General features: G+C 36.4%; 2 protein-coding genes across 4 annotated transcripts in view; both read left to right on the top strand.

The window, feature by feature from the left end:
* The window catches only part of EXOC2 (exocyst complex component 2), a 275,073-nt gene that overhangs the window by 15,233 nt on the left and 236,976 nt on the right, over positions 1-22,864 (top strand). Inside the window, exon 1 of one of the 3 annotated variants that reach the window (XM_086706458.1) lies at positions 19,975-19,989. The exons of the other annotated variants lie outside the window; for them this stretch is intronic. The gene's annotated coding sequence lies outside the window, so the exon portion shown is untranslated. Of the gene's footprint in view, positions 1-19,974; positions 19,990-22,864 lie in introns of those variants that run through there. 3 annotated transcript variants of the gene reach the window in all.
* Positions 10,561-14,388, top strand: HUS1B (HUS1 checkpoint clamp component B). Its single transcript, XM_086706445.1, is given in 7 exon segments — positions 10,561-11,719; positions 11,722-11,804; positions 11,807-12,013; positions 12,015-12,248; positions 12,250-12,351; positions 12,353-12,415; positions 12,417-14,388. Coding segments are annotated over 7 exon segments (1,107 nt in total). The 5' UTR covers positions 10,561-11,619; the 3' UTR covers positions 12,735-14,388.

The following is a 22,864-nucleotide window of genomic DNA, read 5'->3' on the forward strand; positions in this document are numbered from 1 at the left end:
TCTCTTCAATAAATGGTGCTGGGAAAACTGGACTGCTTTCTTACACCATACACAAAGATAAACCCAAGATGGATTAAAGACCTAAATGTGAAACCTGAAACCATAAAATTCTTACAAGAAAACATAGACAGTAATCTTTTTGACATTGGCCTTAGGAACATTTTTCTAGATGTGTCTCCTCAGACAAGGGAAACAAAGGCAAAGATAAACTACTGGGACTACATCACATAAAAAGCTTGTGCACAGTGAAGGAAACCAACGACACAGAAAGGCAACTTACCGCCTTTTGCAAATAATAAGTGGCTAATATCCAAAATATATAAAGAACTTACAGAACTCAACACCAAAAAACCAAATTAACTCAAAAAGTAGAGCACCTGAATAGACATTTTTTCCAAAGAAGACATACATATGGGTAACAGACTAATGAACAGATATTCAACATACTAATTATCAGCTAAATGCAAAGCAAAACCACAGAGATAGTACCTTTCACTTGTGAGAATGACTAAAATAAAGATAGGAAATAAGTATTGGTGAGTATGTGGAGAAAAAGAAGCTCTTGTGTACTGTTTGTAGGAACATAAATAGGTGCAGCCATTGTGGAAGACAGTGTGGAGGTTCTTCAAAAAAAAAAAAAAAAAACCACAAAAAACAAAAAAAACCCAGCAACAACAACAGAGGGCTGCCTGGGTGGTTCAGTCGGTTAAGCGCTGGACTTCGGGTCATGATCTCATGATTCGTGAGTTTGAGCCCCACATGGGGCTCGCTGCTCTCAGTACAGAGCCCGCTTCAGATCCTCTGTCTCCCTCTCTCTCTGCACCTCTCTCCCCTTGCGCATGCTCTCTCTCAAAAATAAACATTAAAAAAAAATAGAAATATCATATGATCCAGTAATTCCACTGCTGGGTATTTACCCAAGAAAATGAAAACACTAATTTGAAGCGATACATGCACTACTGTTTATTGCACTATTATTTATAATGGCCAAGATATGCAAGCAACCTAAATTGGATGAATGGATAAAGAAGTGGTATATACATTCAGTGGACCATTAGTCAGCCATAAAAAGGATGAGATCTAGCCATATGTGCAAAATGGTTGGATCTAGCGGGCATTATACTAAGTGAATAAGTTAGAGAAAGGCAAATACAATATACTTTCACTTATATATGGAATCTAAAAAAAACAAACAAAAAGTGGAAACAGACCCATAAATACAAAGAACAAACTGATAGTTGCTAGAGGGGAGGGAGAAAGGAGGGATGGGTAAACCAGGTTAACGGGAGTGGGAGGTACAGAATTCTAGTTGTGGAATAAGGCACAGTATGAATGTATAGCATAAGGAGTATAGTCAATGGTATTATAATAGTGTTGTATGGTGATAAAATAAAAATTTATGCCTTTCTCTTTTTTTTTTGAGTCTTAGTGTTTTTCTGTTGATTTTGTGAGATGTATTTATAATAAAGCTATTCATGTTTTATTTTGAACATTTTCTTTAATTTCCCATTTGGCTTTTAAATTTGGTTGTCTCATTTACTAAGGTGTACATGTCTTTAAAAAATTTTTTTTAACATTTATTTTTGAGAGACAGAACATGAGTCAGGGAGGGGCAGAGAGGGAGGGAAATACAGAATCCAAAGCAGGCTCCAGGCTCTGAGCTGTCAGCACAGAGCCCGACGTGTGGCTCGAACCCATGAACCGTGAGATCATGACCTGAGCTGAAGTCAGACGCTTAACTGACTGAACCACCCCAGAAGGCGTACATTTCTATATGATGTGTTCACTGTTTAGATTGTTCCATCAGGTTCAAACTTAGTCTTCCCATGCCCAAAGCTGTAATATACATTCACTCTTATGTTATTCTAGGTTTTTTTGCTTAATCAAAATTATATTTGACTCTTTAAATAACCAAGAATTCTTAAACTATATTGATGCTTGAATTAATGTAAGCAAGAAAATTATGCCTTGGACTATAACTATTTTGGGGATTCAAATTAATATATTAAAAATAAACAAGATGGGGCACCTGGGTGGCTCAGTCGGTTAAGCATCTGACTTCAGCTCAGGTCATGATCTCACAGTCTGTGAGTTCGAGCCCCGCATCAGGCTCTGTGCTGACAGCTCAGAGCCTGGAGCCTGCTTTGGATTCTGTGTCTTTCTCTCTGCCCCTCCCCTGCTCATGCTCTCTCTCTGTCTCAAAAATAAATAAAAACATTTAAAAAAATTAAAAAAAAAACCCAAGAAAATAAAGTAATTGTTTAGACTATTAAGCTTAGTATTTGACTATCTTGGGTATATATCATAGTCAGCATTTGGAATTGTTTCATTGGATTGTGAACTACAGTGCTGTGGCTTTAAAGAAGTAGTTTCCCTGGTCTTGAGATATAATTGTTTACGGTTGCAGTATTATATTCAGCCATCTCCCTCCTGCTTCTTGGGTCTTTCCCAAATTATGTGGCATGAATCTTATAATTTTCTTATTTCTTTGTTAATAACATCTCTTCTGTCTTAAAACAGATTAAGGTCATCCTCCTGTAAAGTTTCACATCCAGTCTCCAACATGACAGCACAGTTAACGACTCACCCAGCCCATAAATTCACTTAAAGTTGTATTTTTATATATGCAGAGGAGCAATGCTGTATTATTCTTATAATGAGCTTTAAAGTTTGGAGAGATTTTTCATTTAATCCTCTCAGGGTACCTGTGAAGTTAGCTATTATTCCCATATTATAGATGAGAAAACTAGGAGTTTAAAGGGGCCTGAATAAATCATATAGTTAGGATTTGCATCTGTGTCTTTTGACTCCTACTAGTTAATTGGCTTTTCTAGGGTTTTATTTCCTTCCCAACTGAACAGGTCGGTTTTTCTTACTAAAGTGTGTGCTAATGACATCAGTGTTCTTTACCCCATTTAAGTTAATTTGCTTTGTTCTGATAAAGACTGTTGGTGGTGCCCTTAATGGCAGTCTGCATCTCTTAGTGCATTAACATGGCCACACTGTGGAGCTGGGCTGAGAGGTCAGCTTGTCAGCACTTGTGAAAACTATTCTTTTTGGTGCTCTTTTCATATATGAAGTACATCTATGTGTGTGTGTGTGTGTGTATGTGTATGAGAGAGAGAGAGATATTACAGACACAGGCACTTGAGCAAGATTGCCTACCTGTGAATCCTGCTCTTTCAGTTATTAGTTGTGGGATGTTAATACAAAGTATTAATGGGGTATCCTCACAGGGAAGTTGTGAGGATTAAAAGTTATTACATGGGAAGGATAATATAGCGTTCAATAATTATAACTGTTATTACTATTATTAATTGATGTTTGCTTATTATCTAAGACATGTTGTGTTATTTTTTAATTAATGGCTATGTCCTTTACTGATGTTGTGTTACATTATATTGAAAAATATTTTAAATAAAGGCAAAAGCCATATTTGTTTCTAAATATACACTTCAAATGCTAACTGTCCATTACACATGAAAACTTTAATCCACTAATTAAGTGGTCAAGATCCCCCATAAAGTGTCATGTGGGAAATTGCAGAACCTTGCATCCTCAGAGTCACCAGGAGAACCTGTCCTTTCCAAAGAGTCAGTTTGGAACCATGGGTGATATGGTACACATCTCTGAGAATGAATAAAGCATCTCTTCATGTAGTCTGCAAAAGTCACAGGTCAGTAATCCTGGATTCTCCTGTCACTAATTTGCCTTGGATAAATAACATAAAAACATAACTGTGGCCAGATTCCCTTAAAACACTTGGAGTTAAGGAATTTCTAAATATTTTTTGCTTTCTTTCTTCCCTCCTGCTAGCCTGAGACTCTCTTTGGTGAAGAGCGAAGATTGGCATTTATTCATAGTGGCCCAGAAAAGATTGAAAAGGGAGGACTGTTTTAAATGTAGGTTTTATTATTATTCAGTTATAGTGAGGCCAACAGCAGGAGAAAAGGTAGCTCTTGAAAAGACAGTTTGTTATTCACAGTCCCTAAGAGGAGGGGGCATACCTTGCCAGGCAGGGTGGGAGAAGCCAGGGTTGGGGAAAGTACTAGGGTTGGTCAGTAGGCAGAAAGTGTGAGAATGGCTAGAGCCTTTATTGTGTTTTTCTTCAGAAGGAACAGGCAAGGCAGGGTAGGCAAGCTGAGCAAGTTTAGGATTGGATAGTTTGATTTTGGCAAACTACAGTTATCCTCAGGTGTCTAGTGTCTGGCCTTGGTGTGTTTAGGGCTGGGGAATGTTGTTCTGGACTGCAGGAGCCTGAGAAAAGGTAGGTGTGGACTCTGGATTGGTTGGTTTGCGTATCAAAGGCCTGCTTCTGCCAAGTTGTTTGCTCTCTAGGAATTAGCTAACCCTCTGAGAGGCAGTTCCTTTCCTAGTCTGCAAGGCCCCAAGATGTCAAAGCATTATAAAATACAGAAAAACAAAAACCATGATTAATACATGGACCAGGACTTTGTATCACAGCTTCACGATTTAGTAGCAGAGCAGAGCAAAGATCATAGTAGTGAATCATATTGACAATGAGAAGAGGCATAAATATGACCTAGAAAAGAGTATTGAGAGAAAGCATTTGATATCTAACCCCCTTCTCCCAATTATTTTTGAAGTTACTGTTGTGTTTTGGAGATACGCTTTCTTTTGTGTTTACCATAGTCCAAACTCGTTTTTACTGGTAGGCTTTGGGAAGTGTTCACAGTCTACATTTTGTACAAGATAATTTTCTTATAGGGTGTGTGAACTCTTCAGAGGAAAAATGGCCCTCATGAGGTTTTTTAGAGTGGAGGGGTGGGGTTCGGAACCCACTGCCAAGAAAGAATCCTTGAAGATGTCTTTGGTGCAAGAAAGGTGATTTTATTAAAGCACTGGGACAGGACTTATGATCAGGAAGAGCTGCCCTGGGACCATGAAGAGAGACTGACTATATACTTGGCAGTTGAGAGAGGAAAATCATTGGTACTTGAGGCTTGAACTCATGAACTATGAGATCGTAACCTGAGCTGAAGCTGGATGCTTAACCGACTGAGCCACCCGGGCGACCCCCATTTTTTTTTTTTAATGTTTATTTTTGAGAGAGAGAGACAGCATGAATGGAAGAAGGACAGAGAGAGACACAGAATCCAAAGCAGGCTCTAGGCTCTGAGCTGTCAGCACAGAGCCTGACTTGGAGCTCGAACTCAGAAACCGTAAGATCATGACCTGAACCAAAGTCGGATGCTTAACTGACTGAGCCACCAGGCTTCCCCAGAATGAGCTTTTTAAGTTTAGGCACAACTATTGCAACTTTTCAAACTAAAAATGAAAAAGCCACTGAAGCATCCTATAGGTTTTTAGTTCTAATAAAGTAAATATTAATGATGTTAACCTAAAAAATAAAACTTATTTTACTAGCAGAAGCCTCAGTTCTTTTTGCTGCCACAGTAAAGAATTACAGGACAGATAAATGAAAGTAAAGTGAGAAAAGTTTTATTAAAGTACACTCCAAGGGAGAAGAGGGCCAGTCAAGAGAGGCAAAGGCCCTATAACTCCATTTTTTTCTTTTGTGTGGGTGCTAGGGTTGCAACATTTGAATGACAGGCTTGGATTATACAATAAATAGCTAACTAAGCATGCCCTTTCCTGTGAAACTGCAGCGGTATTTTTATTCTAGAGACATAGGTCAAATAAGGGCAAGCACAACAAACGTAGCTCTTCCTCTGCCAGGATCTTGTAACCATAAACAGCCTGCTAGAGGGGTGAAATGGGGTTGTCTCTGGGCAGTCCTCTGTTGGGTCTTTCCATCAAGATGTCTAAGGTCCATCATCCTGTCACTCATGCCTAGCTTCCACGTAACAGTGATGGTTTCCCATCGTCTGAATTGTGGCTGAGCTGTTGCTGGGCAAGGAGAAAATCTTCCATCTGCTGGGATAGTAAATTGGATTCTTCCTGCCCAGGAATGTGAAGTAAGCTGTGATGGAAAACTCCTTCAGGGCTTCCTGACTCCATCCTAAATGAGGTTTCCCTCAACTAATATTTACAGGTATATGGGAATTCTCTGTACTTTCTACTTAAATTTCCTGTAAGCCAAAAACTATTAAAAAGTCTATTCAGAAAAACATCTAACTTGTCAAGTCTTAAAAGAAACAAAGCTAAGTACCAACTCTCTCAGTTCTGTGCAAGAACTCTGATTTAACAGACCTTAATTTCTAGAAGGGATGTTAAAACGATTTTTGAAATTCTTTTTGTAAGCGTAAGTAATATTTGGAGGATTCATTCAGTTTTGTATCATTAGGATTTACAGGATAAAAATGCCATCGTATATGCCAATGTTTTTTACTTTCTCTCTTATTTTCTTATATGTTCTAATCACTGTGAGGAAAATGCCAGTGCTGGAAACAGAAGGGAACCTTAACATATACCTGGAAATTCAGACAGTTTCAGCTGCAAGTCTTTCAGATTATAATCCTGTTGAGGCAGGGGATGCTGACCTGACCTGCCATCACCTAACAGGGGTTGATAGACTTTTTCTGAAAAGTGAGATAGTAAATATTAGGCTTTTTTTGGCCTTAAGGTTTTTATTGCAACTACTCATCTCTCCTGTTGCAGCGAGAAGGCAGTCATAAACAACATGGAAATGAATTCACATAGCTGTGTTCCAATAAAGCTTTATTTACAAAAACGGGTGGGCAGACCAAATTTCTTGGTTGCTGTAGTTTGCTGACTCCTGATCTAAAATAGACACTGGAGAAGTTTAGTGAATAAGTAAATGAAGAGATTTAAGAAGAGAACTCTCAATAAATTCCCCAGTTAGGACATTTGTGGACTACATTCTCTGACCAAAACAAGTAAACAAACTCTGGAATAAGAATGAAGCAAGTAAAAGCTGGAATTAAAAAAAAAAAAAAAGTTCGACAATAAACTGTTAACTGGAAGTTTTTAAAGTTTTCTAAAGTTAATCTTGGATCAAAGAAGAAATAAAAACTGCAACTACGGATCATTTACAAATGAGCAATGCAACCACTGCTTGCCAAAATCTATGGTGTGACTAAAGCTATAAGTAGGAAAAATGGTGGCCTTAAAAGTTATTACTAAAGGAAGACTAAAACAAATGAACTAAGTATTCAATCTAGACAGGTGGGAAAAGCAAAGCAAAATAAAATGCATGGAAGAGGACTTAAGCAAATGTTGAAGCTGCAGGTTGAAGCTATAGGTAATGAACACCTCTCCTGAAAAAAGAAGGTAGAATTTATAACTTATATCAAGTTCTGTTATTATAAAAGATCATTAAAACAGTGAGCATTTACAAATCTAACCATGAAAAAAGAGATATTTACAGATACTGAAGACAATGAAAAAAGTGATAAAACCACAGCTATTCAAGAAAGTAGTGTGATATTAAATTTGAAAATCAGAATGAAATGTCTAACTTTCTGAAACATACTATTTTAAGATTTATAAAATATGGTTCCATAACCATGAAGAAAATTCTCAAATAATCTTAGCTAATGATGCATTAGATGTAGATTGTTTTACAAGCAAGCAACAGGAAACATATAAGGAATAGAATATTTCTATAATTAAACAACTGTAAGATAGCAGATAGGAAAACTTCACATTCTTTCTGTAAGGCCAGCATAGCACTCCAGATATAGTAAATGCTCAGTAATATTTGTAAACTACTGAATGCTTCTTGATATTACAATAAATGAGCAAATATGTACAAGAAAAGATAATTTCTGACTAACTGAAAATAAGATTTAACATATAAAACTCTTAAAGTAGTAGCAAATCAAATCCAGGAATGTTTAAAGGATTGATAAAATGGAACCAACTAAAGTTTATTCCTAGAATATGAACTACTTCATTAAGAAATTTATTTCAATTCATTATATTAATAGGTAAAAATAAAGTTATGTCAAAAGGTGCTGTGAAAATATTTGATAGATTTCACTGTCCATTTCTAATTTTAAAAACAGACTTTCAGTGAACTGGACTTTGTTCACAGGACAGTGATCCTGAACTTTTCAGGATCGAAAGCTGTTTTCTGTAACATAATTGTTACTAAGTAATACAATAGCAAACAGCCTACCTAATGGTACAGTACTAGAGCGTATATTCTCTTTTTTTCTCTTTAAGATTTAATTTTTTTATATTAAATATAATTTATTGTCAAATTGGTTTCCATACAACACCCAGTGCTCATCCCAACAGGTGCCATCCTCAATGCCCATCACTAACTTTCCCCTCTTCCCCACCCTCAGTATTTAAGAGTCTCTTATGTTTGCCTCCTTCCCTCTCTGTAACCTTTTTTTTCCCTCCTTCCCCTCCCCCATGGTCTTCTGTTAAGTTTCTCAGGATCCACATATGAGTGAAAACATACGGTATTTGTCTTTCTCTGCCTGACTTACTTCACTTAGCATAATACTCTCCAGTTCCATCCACGTTGCTACAAAAGGCCATATTTCATTCTTTCTCATTGCCAAGTAATATTCCATTGTGTATATAAACCACATCTTCTTTATCCATTCATCAGTTGATGGACATTTAGGCTCTTTCCATAATTTGACTATTGTTGAAAGTGCTGCTATAAACATTGGGGTACAAGTGCTCCTGTGCATCAGCACTCCTGTATCCCTTGGGTAAATTCCTAGCAGTGTTATTGCTGGGTCATAGGATAGATCTGTTTTTAATTTTTGAGGAACCTCCACACTGTTTTCCAGAACGGCTGCACCAGTTTGCATTCCCACCAACAGTGCAAGAGGGTTCCGTTTCTCTACATCCTCGCCAGCATCTATAGTCTCCTGATTTATTCATTTTGGCCACTCTGACCGGCGTGAGGCGGTATCTGGGTGTGGTTTTGATTTGTATTTCCCTGATGAGGAGTGATGCTGGGAATCTTTTCATGTGTCTGTTGGCCATCTGGATGTCTTCTTTAGAAAAGTGTCTATTCATGACTTCTGCCCATTTCTTCACTGGATTATTTGTTTTTCGGGTGTGGAGTTTGGTGAGTTCTTTATAGATTTTGGATATAGAGCATGTATTCTCAACAGGAACTGTAATTGAAAATTAGCCCATGAGGGGACAAAAAAAGATCTTAATTTTTATGCATAAAGTACATAAGTGTGGTGTATTTATGATATTAAAATTTTGGGGGGCAATGAGGATAAAACCTAAAAAGTCTCTTTACTTAGAAGTAAGACAGATACTTGCTAATACTGGAGTTATTTAAAAAATTTTTTTAATGTTTTTTATTTTTCAGAAAGAGAGAGAGAGAGCATGAGTGGAGGGGTGGGGGAGGGCAGAGAGAGAGGGAGACACAGAATCTGAAGCAGGCTCCAGGCTCATCTGTCAGCACAGAGCCCAACGTTTGGCTCAAACTCACAAGCTGTGAGATTATGACCAGACCCGAAGTCGGACGCTTAACTGACTGAGCCACCCAGCCACCCCAGTAATGGAGTTATTTAGCATTGTTTTGGAAGTTATATAACAAAAGCAGTCAGGCAATTAAAATAAGTGAGACATAAATATTGAAGAGCAAATGTCCAAGTTATGATAGGATTTGAAGGTAATAGGATTTTCTGTAGAGAAAACATTAAGGAAAAGATCATTTGGAAAATGATTTCAATTGAGGGAGACTCAGTGCTCAGTAAGTTGCCTGGCTTCAAGATAAATTACATGGGCTTCTCTGTGAACAGAGCTGAACAGTTTATTGACAGTTATAAATGATTTGAATGTGTGGGAAGATTCAGTATTGTAGATAGTTTAAATGTCCTGAGATTATCTAGATAGTCAATGTAATTGATATATTTGTTCATTTAACAAATATGTGTTGAGTGTCAGTGATATCCAGGTGGATGTTTTAAATGCTGGGTGTGTAGCAGTGTATGGAAATATAAAAAACCCTTTTCTTCTGGGACTTACAGTCTGGTTAGTAGAGGTAAATAAAAGAAGCAGGAATATAGTATGTCAGGGTCATGATAATCCCATCAAAATTTTAGTAGGGTTATTTTTAGAATCTTACACAATATTTTAAAGTTCATCTGGATCAATACCTATGACAGGATGGTAAAGATAACTTGTTAAAGATTATTTGTCCTATTGAATATTTCATTAAAATAACTATGTTATAGTTACAAAATACATCAGTGGGACAAAATATAGAAGGTCTAGAAATAGTCTCAAATGAGGATTTTTGTCATTAATAAAAGTGGCATTTCAGACTAGTGGAGAAAACAATGGATTGTTCAGTGAAATGGTATTTGGTCAACTAGCTATTTAATACTGCAAAGTAGATTCCAAATGAGTTAGGTAATTAAGAAGATAAAACAACATTAAAGTACCAGAAACACGGGGCGCCTGGGTGGCGCAGTCGGTTAAGCATCCGACTTCAGCCAGGTCACGATCTCGCGGTCCGTGAGTTCGAGCCCCGCGTCAGGCTCTGGGCTGATGGCTCGGAGCCTGGAGCCTGTTTCCGATTCTGTGTCTCCCTCTCTCTGCCCCTCCCCCGTTCATGCTCTGTCTCTCTCTGTCCCAAAAATAAAAAAAACAAAAAACAAAACAAAAAAAAAAAAACGTTGAAAAGTACCAGAAACATGACTTTGAAAGCATGATTCTAGAAGTAGCAAAGAAAAGGTTAATAGGTTTGACATTAAAAAAGACTCAATTTCCTACGAGCAAAGAGCACCATAAACAATGTGAAAAGACAAAGGATAAACTGAGAAAGATATTCACAGTGTATAAAGTGGAGAGTTAATGTTTTTACTAGAGGTCTTAAAATCAAGGAAAATAAACCTAATAAAAAGTTGCAATGATCATTAAAATGGAATTCACCCACAATGCAGGTTGAGAGCATTTATTTTACTTTGCCTATCAAATTGCTACAGATTAAACAGATTGCTACTACCCAGTGTCCCTGGTGGAAGGGTGTGTTGATAAAGCTTTTCTGCAGGCCAGTTTGGTAATATGTACATGTTAGGATCTTAAATGCACAACTTTTGACTGGTAATTCGTCTTTGAATGTACTGTAGGGAAATAATTGGATAAATGTGCAAAAAATTTTATAGAAAAATGTTCATTGTCATATTCATCATAGCAAAAAATTGGAAATTGTCACTTTGATTATACATCACTACAATGGAATACTAAGCAGCCTGAAAATGATGTAGATTTGTATTTGCCAGTGAGGAAAGATGTCCATCTTATAGTTTATAAAAATCAGTTGCAAATGTATGCCTAAGCATGCTACAGTTTTAGAAAGCACATGTAACTGTATGTACATATATGTCCTGGTTGATGAAGACAGTATTAATGCATATACCAACAGAGTGAAATGTGGCTCTGTGAAAGATGATTTCAATTTTCTTTGTACAGTTTAGAAAGAATATTTAGAAGTTTCTGTGGTGGAATGCCTGTCCTTTTAATTAGCAGAGTGGAAACAGTAAAGCTCTTTTTAAGGGAGGAGGTAGAGGGAAGATGAAGATGGGAACAGAGGCCTTGGTTTTAGGGACCCCATGTCTGCCATGCCTTGTTGCCCTTCTCAGGGGGCCTGCAGGTGAGTGGAACCGAGTATTGGCTCTGTTGGGACCTGCTACATGTGGGGTCGTCCCCTGCTGACCAAGCTCTGGATGCCATCCTCATGGCATCATGAAGTTTTGTGCCAGCATTTCTGGCAAAGACTTTATGGAGCTCTTTATTCACATCTGCAGCACCGTATCAAAGCTGGAGAGAATCTGTGTGCTCCACATGTGCCAGCACAAGTGTGCTTCAGGCCTGATGACTGCAGGGTCATCTGTGATGCTAGAGTGTGGTGTGAGGTGAGGCGGGAGACTTCTTCCACTGGTTTCACATGAAAGATGTTTCAGAGGAGTTTAATGAGATTTATTTAGAGCTGCTATCTCAGCATTTGTTCAGAGCGGTGAGAAGCACAGGGAATGCCTCTGCCCTGAAGCCCCAGTTGACCAATAAGTGGCTCCCCCACCTCGCCGTGGCTGTGGAGCTGCCATTGCCCACAGGTTGGACTCTTGTTGTGGTACACAGTCGATTGATCGCCTGTGAGGTTGCTTCCCAGAATGGTGTTGGAAGATTTCCTGGAGCCCAGTGTGCAAGCCCATGATGTTAGTGTTTATCTTCCTGCTTTGAAGACTCTGAAGAGCACTATAGAAAGGCTAGCAAACTTGGGTGATCAAGTGCTGGTTGAAGCAAATCTAAATGGCAAAATGAACTTGAGGGTACAAACTGATGTGTCTATTAAAAGTTATTTTAACAATTTTGGAAAATCCTTCCAAGTCTGCTCAGGATATGCCTCAAGATAGAAACCCTGAGAATATGTTGCAAGTACTAGTGGAAAGTAGGAAGCTTCTGTAGTTTTTCGAGGGATAGCAAAATAAATCCTACAATAGCCTTATGCAATATTTTGAGCAATACTCTTCTTCATCTTGTTTTTGGTTCATGAAGATGTCTCTTTTCAGTGTTTTATTTTTGCTTATAAAAATTCAAGCGGCCTGTATTTTTTTTTTCTTTTTAAAGCTTATGGTCTTTTCAAAACTGAAACAGACCCTGAGTTAATTGGGTTGCAAGTCTGCACTCTCACTGACCTATATAGAATGTACATTTTGTTCAGCCCTTCTTCCTTTACAAAGCTTTTATTAAAAAAGTCATTGGTGAAAGAATTGGATAGTTCATTTTTTATGTTTCTTGACTTTTATCAGTTTTTTTCATACTTTTTAAGATGCCAACAAGAAAAAGATTTTCTATTTTAACTCTTTTTAACAAAAAGGATTGTAACAAAATAAATAAAAACTTTGAATCCTGAAACATTGGATCAGTTTTTATTATAAAATGCTACCATGTGAAATGGGAACTTCATTCTTTTAAAGCAAGTATAATTTTCTGAGGGAGTTTTCTTAGCTTGATATGATACCTGAAAGGTATTTAGCATTTGTGCGTATTACATAGTTTTTATTAAGCTGTTTTTTGGTCAAAGTATGTATTAATGTATATTCATAGTTTTAGATTTATCATCTACAAAGCTTGAGTTGGTTATTAGGCTCACTAATAGTGCATCTTATTCACTGTGATTCAAGGAAATGGTCAGTTTATGTTTACTAAGATATTTCTTATGGGTAACTTTTATATAAACCTAGTTTTCATTTTTTTCCCCATAGTATTACATTATTCTAATAGAAAATGATTCTTAATGTTTCAATATTTTGAGAAGAGGAAGGAGGAGTTATAAAGGACTACTACAGTGATTAGAGGGAAGGTTTATATTCTTTCATATTAAATTTTACTTTTTTAATGGCTTATGCAATAAGACAAGTCTTTAACTTGGCAGCCTTTATTTTTGCAGACTCAGTGAACTCCCATGGCTACATTTTAATCACTAATGAATAATTTCCTACTAGATTTGGTGATAAAATGCTTAAATTTGCTAATTTGTTTTGCTGATTTGTAAATTCCATTCATGCTGTTGTGGAAAGAACACAGAAACATGAGACCTAGGGAAGTCACTTGAACTCTGGCTCTTTAAGATCTTTCAGTTTGAGCAGATTCCATTTCAGTCCTCTGAGGGTTTCAATATAAGAAGATTAAATAGTTGTTTTAAAAATTATTTCAAACGTAGTATCTTAAAATTATTAACATAACTTTCAGAATTATGGCTTAAGTTTTTTTCTAATTTATGAATTAAACACAGTTGCTTGGTGAATATTTTAAAGCTTTTTAAATGAAAGATGAAAATGTAAAACAAATACTTTAACTCAGTGAGAAAATTATAAGATATGCACTTTTTTTTTCTGCGCATAACACAGAAATGACTTCTCATACTTGTTTCTAGTATCTTTTCCAATTTTTTTTCTTTTGGTTTATTAATTAAGTGAGAATTTTCAAGCTGTAGTAAAAGTCTGCCTTTTTACCTCTCCTTCCTTCCCTCTGTCTGTCTCTCTGTCTCTCCCTCTCTCCCTCTATCTTTTCCTGTGCCTCTTTTCTCTGTATTTAATAAAACCAGGAAAATGAAAAAAACCTATTCTTTGTTTTGGAAAATACATATTTGTCCACTTTAATCTAAGGTAAATTATTATGATGGTTAACTTTTAATAATTCATTAACAGAAAGTATCTATAAAAGTTTTGTAGCCTAGTCTTTGTAATGTAACTTTTGAAAACGGAGAGGTGTAATTTATTCCTCTACTCAACCTACAGGTATGTTGCTATTAAAGAAAAATTAAAAAACCATCTCATACTGTAACATCTAAATATAAGGTCTTAAAAATTCAGATTCTTTCAATGGTCTAGTAAAAAATGTTTATAATGAATACAAACATTTTAAAATAACATGTTTTTATTATAGTTTAGTTGTGAAAAGTCAGGCACTGCCAGTTTCTAGTCTTACAATTATTAATTGAATTTAAAAGCCTGGTCCGGGGGCGCCTGGGTGGCGCAGTCGGTTGAGCGTCCGACTTCAGCCAGGTCACGATCTCGCGGTCCGTGAGTTCGAGCCCCGCGTCAGGCTCTGGGCTGATGGCTCAGAGCCTGGAGCCTGTTTCCGATTCTGTGTCTCCCTCTCTCTCTGCCCCTCCCCCGTTCATGCTCTGTCTCTCTCTGTCCCAAAAATAAATAAAAACGTGGGAAAAAAAAAAAAAAAAAAAAAAAAAAAAGAAAAGCCTGGTCCAATGAGTAAAATTCTTACAGAATCATCCTTAGGGATGATCTCATCTACCCACCTTATTTATAGATAAGAAAACAGTTTCAGGGAGCATAAAAGTAAGGGCTTTTAATTTTCTTTTCTTTTTTAATGTTTATTTTTGAGACAGAGACAGAGACAGCATGAGCAAGGGAAGGTCAGAGAGAGAGGCACAGAATCTGAAGCAAGCTCCAGGCTCAGCTATCAGCACAGAGCCCGAGGCGGGGTTCGAACCCACAAACCCTGAGATGGTGACCTGAGCCAAAGTCCTATGCAGCATTGACTGAGCCACCCAGATGCCCCAGGGCTTTTATCTGTTATTGCCATTGTTAATGCCAGGACCCATTTTAAAACCCTGATCTACAAACTATGTATGTTAAGTATTTGAGCTTGGTCTATTATGGCTTAGTTTAGAGACTTAACAGATTGGATATACTTTTGTTTATCAAAATAAATCTAGATTGCCTTGTGACTCTATTACTTATCTGAAAAGATAAAATTTAAATGAAAAAAGTCCAAAACATTTTAAAAGCTGTTGTCTACTGTCCTTGTGTGAAGATATCCTTTGTTCTTGCAGGTAGGAAGGGGTTTATCTGCCAGAAAATGGTAATTCTCTGGAAGACCAATACACATTAAAAAATCAAGGCATTGGGGCGCCTGGGTGGCGCAGTCGGTTAAGCGTCCGACTTCAGCCAGGTCACGATCTCGCGGTCCGTGAGTTCGAGCCCCGCATCAGGCTCTGGGCTGATGGCTCAGAGCCTGGAGCCTGTTTCACATTCTGTGTCTCCCTCTCTCTCTGCCCCTCCCCCGTTCATGCTCTGTCTCTCTCTGTCCCAAAAATAAATAAACGTTGAAAAAAAATTTAAAAAAAAAAAATAAAAAATCAAGGCATCAAGTTTAGAAATTATTTCAGCTTCTGTTTCTGTATTTTAGAGAAACACTACTAAGAAGCAGGAAAACACTTAGGCTTTTATGTTTCACTGTATCTTTAGAAAATAAATCATTGATGAATGTGTAAGGTTAATACTATATTATTTTAATTAAATGAGGTTTATGACAAGGCAAAGCCAAATTTTTGTTAACCTGTTTAGTATATTTGCATAAGAAAGACCTTACGACAGATTTTCAAAGACTACTGGCATTGCATTTGGAAATCTTTGTGAGGAAAATTTGTAGATACTTAATGACAAGTACAGATGAGAATTTTCCTTTAAAAATGTCTCTGTTAGCCTGGCATGGGTTTTGAAACGGAAAATGTTTGGAGATGAATCCTGTTTTTTAAGGCTTAGGCTCTTCCCTCATAGTGATAAGAAATTATTTATTTGTGACACTAAACAAAACATTATAATGTAGGAAATTTCTAATTTGGGGCAGGTTGAAAAGAGATCTCTTTCTATAATTCATTTTACAAATAATTACTGAGTGCATACTGTGTGGTGGGCATTGTTTTATGTGTTTTGGACCTTGTAGAGTAAAAAGTAGATATTCTTATATTACTAAATTAAATGCCTAAATGGTCTTCCTGAGATAATGGTTTGCCCATGTTTGGGGACATGTAAGTAATGTTTCATGATAAGGAAATACCATTAATTTTTACATATGAGCCAGTATAATGAATGCTGGATTTTCAGCTGCCTCTGATTTGAATGTCTGGAACACAGCTGTACTCCTCAATCATAAATAAGAAAATAGATCATACTTTTTGATTCATTATCATTAGTAGTGGCCCAGACATTACCTATTGTTACCAGACATTACTTTGTTTTACTTGGACAAACTTTGAGGTTAACATAGTTAAGATTATGATCCTCTATATATAAATGCTCTCAAAATGGATTTGAAATACTGGAAGTAAATCGGCAACTACTTCTTAGTAGTGTTTCTCTGTTTGTTTGTTTGTTGGAGTGGGGAGGGTTTCTTTTTTTTTTTTATTTTTCTTTTTTTAAACTAGAGTTTCTCTAATTTCAATTCTTTTTCACACCAGAATGAGCAGTAACTCAGTCACATAGGAAGCAACTAAGGTTCTCAGAATGTGGGCTATCAGATAGAAAAATGACCTCATAGTATGCAGTGTGGTATAAAGGAAAGAGTGATATTAGACTCCTAGGAGTCAGGAAACCAAGGATATGGTCTGTTTTATAAGTACTTAGATGTGTGACCTTGAAATAATCATTTAACATCTTTGGGTTGCAATTTCTTCAGATGACAGGTCTAGGCATTAATTGGATCAAGTCTCTTGGCTTTGATTCTGTTGAGTACTGACATGTCCTACTGATAATCACCACCACTATGTGAAGGGTAGCTGACAGTCTAATATTTTATTACCTTTTCAGTAATATTCTGAATGTTTTCATCCTACTGTTTTTCTGGAAATAAAGATTGTAAGATATTTCTGCTTAAATATTCTTTAGATTCTGAAAGTAATCAGTTGAAGCCACATGCTTATCTGTTTTATAGTCTAATACTAAAGACAGGGATTAATACTATAAAGATAATTAAACCACCACTCAACAGTGGTCTAATTTTCCATGCCAATTGAACAACGCATTTTCCTTTGTCCAGAACTGTAGACATTAATCAGTGAGGCAGCTTAATTACCCACTCTTTCTTTAGTGTTTGTTTTCCCTGCAGTGTTATGGTATCTTTGGGAACAATATAATTTCTGTTAATTAAAGCAGTTGTTGGAACTTTGTGTTGAAATATGTCTATGCTTTCTTGAAAAATTTTATTAATATGTGTTAGCTTACTAAATTTCAGGCTTAACGATTTATAATAGTTTTCAAGCACATTCTCAAAACAAGCTTTATACTCTTTTGTACATGCTTAGAAACATGTTTAAAGAGATAGTACTATATGACCCATTAAAAGAATATTTATTTTTGAAATTTTTATAATTTTAGTGTATTTACTAAATATAGTTAAATATATGGGACTTGGTAAATATTCTTTTTTTAACCAAACATTAGTTTTAGCATGTCTTTTGTTTAGTAGTTGTTTATTCATTGCTTATTTGTGCATTTTGCTAATGTGAATATGCAAGTAAATATTTATCTGTTGACTAACAGTGGACCTTGTACATTGATTAGTAGGAGAATAATAATTTGATTTAGTTTTGCTTTATTTTAAAATATTAACAAAGCATTATTGAGAACTTTTTATTTTGATACAGGTTCAAACTTACAGAAAACTTAAAAAAAATAGTAAAAGTAGCTCACTCCTGTAAACTTATAAGAAAATACAGTGGTGGGGTGCTTAGGTGGCTCAGTCAGTTAAGAGTCCAGTCTCAGCATAGGTCTTGATCTTAGGGTCTTGAGTTTATGCCCCATGTTGGGTTCCATGTTGGGCATGGAGCCCGTATAAGGAAAAAAAAATATGGTAAATAACAACTGTAAGCTCTTTAGCTAGAGTGACCAATTGTTTACTTTTCTTTTTTTCTCAAGTTTTTATTTAAATTCCTGCTGGTTAACATACAGTGTAGTATTAATTTCAGGTGAAGAATTTAGTGATTCAGCACTTCCATACAACACGTTGTTCTCATCACAAGTGCCATTCTCATCACAAGTGCCCTCCTTAATCCCCATTACCTATTTAACCCAACCCCCACTTTTGATATATTTACTTTTTGTCCCATTTATTTTTATTATTCTGTCAGTCTGTCAGTATGTATTTCTTTAACTCATTTGAAAATATGGTGCAAACAACATTTTTTCCCTACATACTTCAGTAGGTAACTAAGAACAAAGATATTCTCTTACATTACCACAGTACATTTATCAAAGTGAGAATTTAATAATAATACCATACTATGTAAATGGCAGTTCCAATTCAGATGGTGATAATTTGTCCAATTTTGTACTTTATAGAAGGTATTTTTTTCCTCTTCTAGAATCCATCCAGGATCGTGCAGTATATTTAGTTGTAATGTGTCTTTTCTCTCTGTCTCTTTTTTTAAATATTTTATTTATTTTTGAGAGAGAGTGCAAGCAGGGGAGGGGCAGAGAAGGGGGTGGGGCAGAGGATCCTAAGTGGGCTCTGTGCTGACAGCAGTGAGCCAGACATGGGGCTTGATCTCACCTAACATGAGATCATGAACAGACGCTCAACTGACTGAGCCACCCAGGCATCTCTAGTTGTACTATCTCATTATTGTCCTTTAATATAGAATAGTTCTTCAGCTTTTCTTTGTTTTTATTGACCTTGACATTTTCAAAGAGTACAGACCAATGATTTTATAGAATGTCTGTGAATTTAGGTTGTCTGATGATTAGTTTTGGGTTATGCATTTTTAGCAGGACTATCACAGAAGTGATGTCAGATTCTTCCCAGTGTAATACATCAACGACATGATGTTTGTCTCAACATTGGTGATTTTAATTTGGATCACTTGGTTAATGTGATAGGTGTCAGATCTTTTGTAAAATTACTGTTTTTCCCTTTGTAGGTAATTTGTAGAGAGATGCTTTGAGACTATGTAAATATCCATTTTTTTAAGCCAAACACTAGTTTTAGCATCCATTGGTAATTAATAATTGCATCATAACTTTCTTATTTATTGGTTAACATTCTGTAGTAAGGAGAGTTTTCTTTATTTTTTTTACTGGTTTATGTTAATAGGATGGTCTTGCATATTTTCTTATATAATAGATTACAATGCATTGCTATCATTAATTTTTTTGATGTCCAAATGTCTCAGATTTGGGTAATGGGAGCCCCTTCGGTGAGTACTTCCCTACTGATGTAACAAAATGATTTAGGTTTATCTTGTAGTTGTCCTGCTTTGGCCCTGGAATCAGCAGTTTCTCCCAAGGATTCTGGTTCCCTTTATTGGATGATGGTACTTAGAAGTTAGGTATGCTCATTGCCACTTATGTAATATTACGTGTAGCCTCTCTCATTGTGTACAGAGCTAGGAAACACACATTCACAATCTATCGGATACATACATCTGCCTATCTGTGTATCTGTCCATCATATATGTCATATATATGTTTATTAAAAACTCTGAGTTCATCTTTTATGAAGAGGATTTTCAGAGTTTTTGCTCATTTTTTAAAAATCGGGTTACTTAAGTTGAAAAATTATGTTTTTGATATAAAGTCCTTTGTCAGATAAATCTATTGAGAATATTTTCTGCCAGCGTATGGTTGCCTATTTATTTTCTTTTGATAAGAAAGTTTCAATTTTGGTGAAGTCTAAAAATATCAGGTTTTTCAATGTATGGTTATTGTTTGCCATGTTGGAGAAGAACTCTATGTGTAGAGATGCCCTCTTATTTTATCTTCTTTATTGTTTATAATTTTATGTTTAGATGTGATCCATCTTGAATTAATTTTTGTAAGTGGTGTGAGGCTACATTTATATTCTTTTTCCCCCCCATGTGGAAACTGAATTATTTCAATACCATTTGATGAAAATGTTTTTATTTCCCTTGAATTGTTTTGTTGTGTTGTCAAAAATCAACTGGTTATATAAGCATGGGTCCATTTCTGAACTCTGTTCTTCTCATTCATTAGGTTATCCTTATGCCAGCAACTCACTGTCTTGATTACTGTAGATTCATAATAAGTCTTTAAGTCATGTTCTGTAAGAGTTAAAAAAAAGTTAAAAAACTTTTCCCCTCCTAAAACTGTTTTGGCTATTGTAGGTTCTTTGAAGATCTGTAGGAATTTTAGCATCAGCTTGCTAGTTTCTTTACATAAGCTTGTATAACTTACTCTTCCATTTGGGGAGAATTGATATTTCAATAACATTGAATTATCTGGCCCATAGACTGTATAGTTCTTCACTTATTTAGTTCTTTTTTTTGCCTTCTCTGTTATATTTTAAAGTTTTCAAGAAGTCTTGTATGTTGTTTTTATTAAATGTATGTTTTAAGTATTTTGGTTTTTATAATGATATTCTTAAACAGAACTTTTAAAAATTTGACTAATTGTTTCCCACTAGAATTTAAAGTAGATACTTTTTGTATATTAACCATGAATAATGATATCTTGCTAAATTCAGTTATTAGTACTATTAGTTGCTTAGTAGATTCCTTAGGATTTTCTATATAAACAGTCATGACATCTGCAAATGGAAATACTTCCTTTGCAATCATTATGCCGCTTATTTCTTTAGCCTTATTGTCTTATAGCACTGGCTAGGACCTCTAGAACATTGTTATATAGACAAAATGAGTGAGACATTTTTCCTTTATTTACTGGTCTGAGAGGAAAAGCACTGTATATTTCATCATTAAGTGTAATGTTAGGTGATCCCTCCCACCCTGTTTTCCTTTATTAAGAGGTCCTTTCTATTTCTAGTTTGTTGAGGTTTTTAAATCATGAATAGGTATTGAATTTTGTCAATGATTTCTACATCTTTTTAGATAAATACATGGTTTTTCTTTTTACTTTAATGTGATTTACAGTGATTGAGTTTTGAAAGGGAAACTGCCTTTGCACAGCAGAGTTTATAAACCCCACATAGTCATGATGTCTTCCCACAGCTTCTGTTTTCTGAAATAATTCATGTAGGCTTGGTATTATTTCTTCCTTAAATGTTTGATAGCTTTTATCAGTGAAACCACTAGGTCAGGAGTTTTTTTTTTTTTCCTTTCTTTCTTCTTTTTTTAATGTTTATTTTTCAGAGAAAGAGAGTGAGTAGAGGAGGGGCAGAGAGAGAAGGAGACACAGACTTTGAAACAGGCTTCAGGGTTGGTATTATTTTTCCTTAAATCTTTGATAGTTTTTATCAGTGAAACCACTAGGTCTGGAGTTTTCTTTTTTTTTTTTTTTTTCTTCTTCTTTTTTTAATGGTTATTTTTGAGAGGAAAGAGAATGAGTAGGGGAGGGGCAGAGAGAGAGAGGGTGACACAGAATTTGAAACAGGCTTCAGGTTCTGAGCTGTCAGCACAGAGCCCAGCTTGGGGCTCTAACTCACAAACTGCGAGATCATTACCTGAGCCAAAGTCGTACTCTTAACTGACTGAGCCACCCAGGTGCACTTCTGGGGTTTTCTTTATAGGAAAGTTTTTGATGATGAATTTGTAGCAGGATTCTTGCACAGAGAGACAGGACACTGAACCTTTTCTGTCCAGGAAGCAACTTCACTCATTGTGCTGGCATGGGCTCACTGGGTTTGTACCCAAAACACTGAGCCCCTAGCGCAGTGGGGGTTTTCCTTTTGTACAAGTTTTGCTCCTTTGTCTCCCATATATAGTAACATTCAAAGTCTGAATGGATGGTCTTTGTTGCAGAGTTGTGAGGAATGTTGCACACCTGCACGTAGCCAGGTCGCCTTCCCTTGGCTTTAGGTTTTCACGATATTCCTTAGGGAGGGACTCTACCACATTACCCCTATTGATGCTCGGACCCCTTACTTTGGGTCACAGAGCATCATCTTGGTTAGGGATTTATACTTCCATAACATCATCACATGCATGGCTGTTTTCTTTTTGACCATTACGTCAGTGAGGCTGGAGACAGACTGCATAACCAGGGGAGCTAGGGAAGGTAGGATTAAGCAAGGTCACCAAATTAAGAGAATAATACCTATGAGGATTTTGAATCCCCTAAGAGTTGAAAACCATCCTCCAAATAACTCCCTGGGGTCCCAACCTTTCCAGGTCTGGACTGGGACATGAGCAACCTTTCTCATTCGATTTATCGCCTGTATGACTTTTCCTTCATCATCTATCTGTAGGCAGCAGTTGCTCAGGTTAAAATTTCCACAAACTCCTCCCTCCGAAGCAAGCAAATAATCTAACGTCAAGCAATTTTAATAGATAACATTGCTCATTTTAGTTTGCTGCATGACTAGTAAGTTAAGAACTCTGGCAGTTTCATTGGTTATAATTTGTACAACTGCTTGCAGTCTGATTATGCGGTTTAGCATGCAGATGGGAGTGCATTAGCCCCAGGATCCATCTTCTGCCCAGGTGACAGGGCCATAATATTGGATTATATACTTGGGAGGCCATTCATTATCTTTCCAGTTGCCAATTGGTAGGGCATGTTGTTTCCTTTGAGTCTCCCTGTCCCCATACACTTGGATTCCCAAATGTTCCCCTCTGGCAAGTGGGATCAGGAAGAAAGATGAACAAATAGTTCCCAGCACACATGATCCTGACCAGCCTGAGGGAAGTGTTGTGTAGTCTGTCCTTCCACATATCCAGTATAGTCCACCTGGGGCCCACCATTTGATGACTGTGTCGACAATGTCCCAGGCC

The sequence above is a fragment of the Puma concolor genome, chromosome B2 (genome assembly GCF_028749965.1).
Source record: "Puma concolor isolate L17-30 chromosome B2, mPumCon1.1.hap2, whole genome shotgun sequence".
In the NCBI taxonomy this organism is placed as follows: domain Eukaryota; kingdom Metazoa; phylum Chordata; class Mammalia; order Carnivora; family Felidae; genus Puma; species Puma concolor.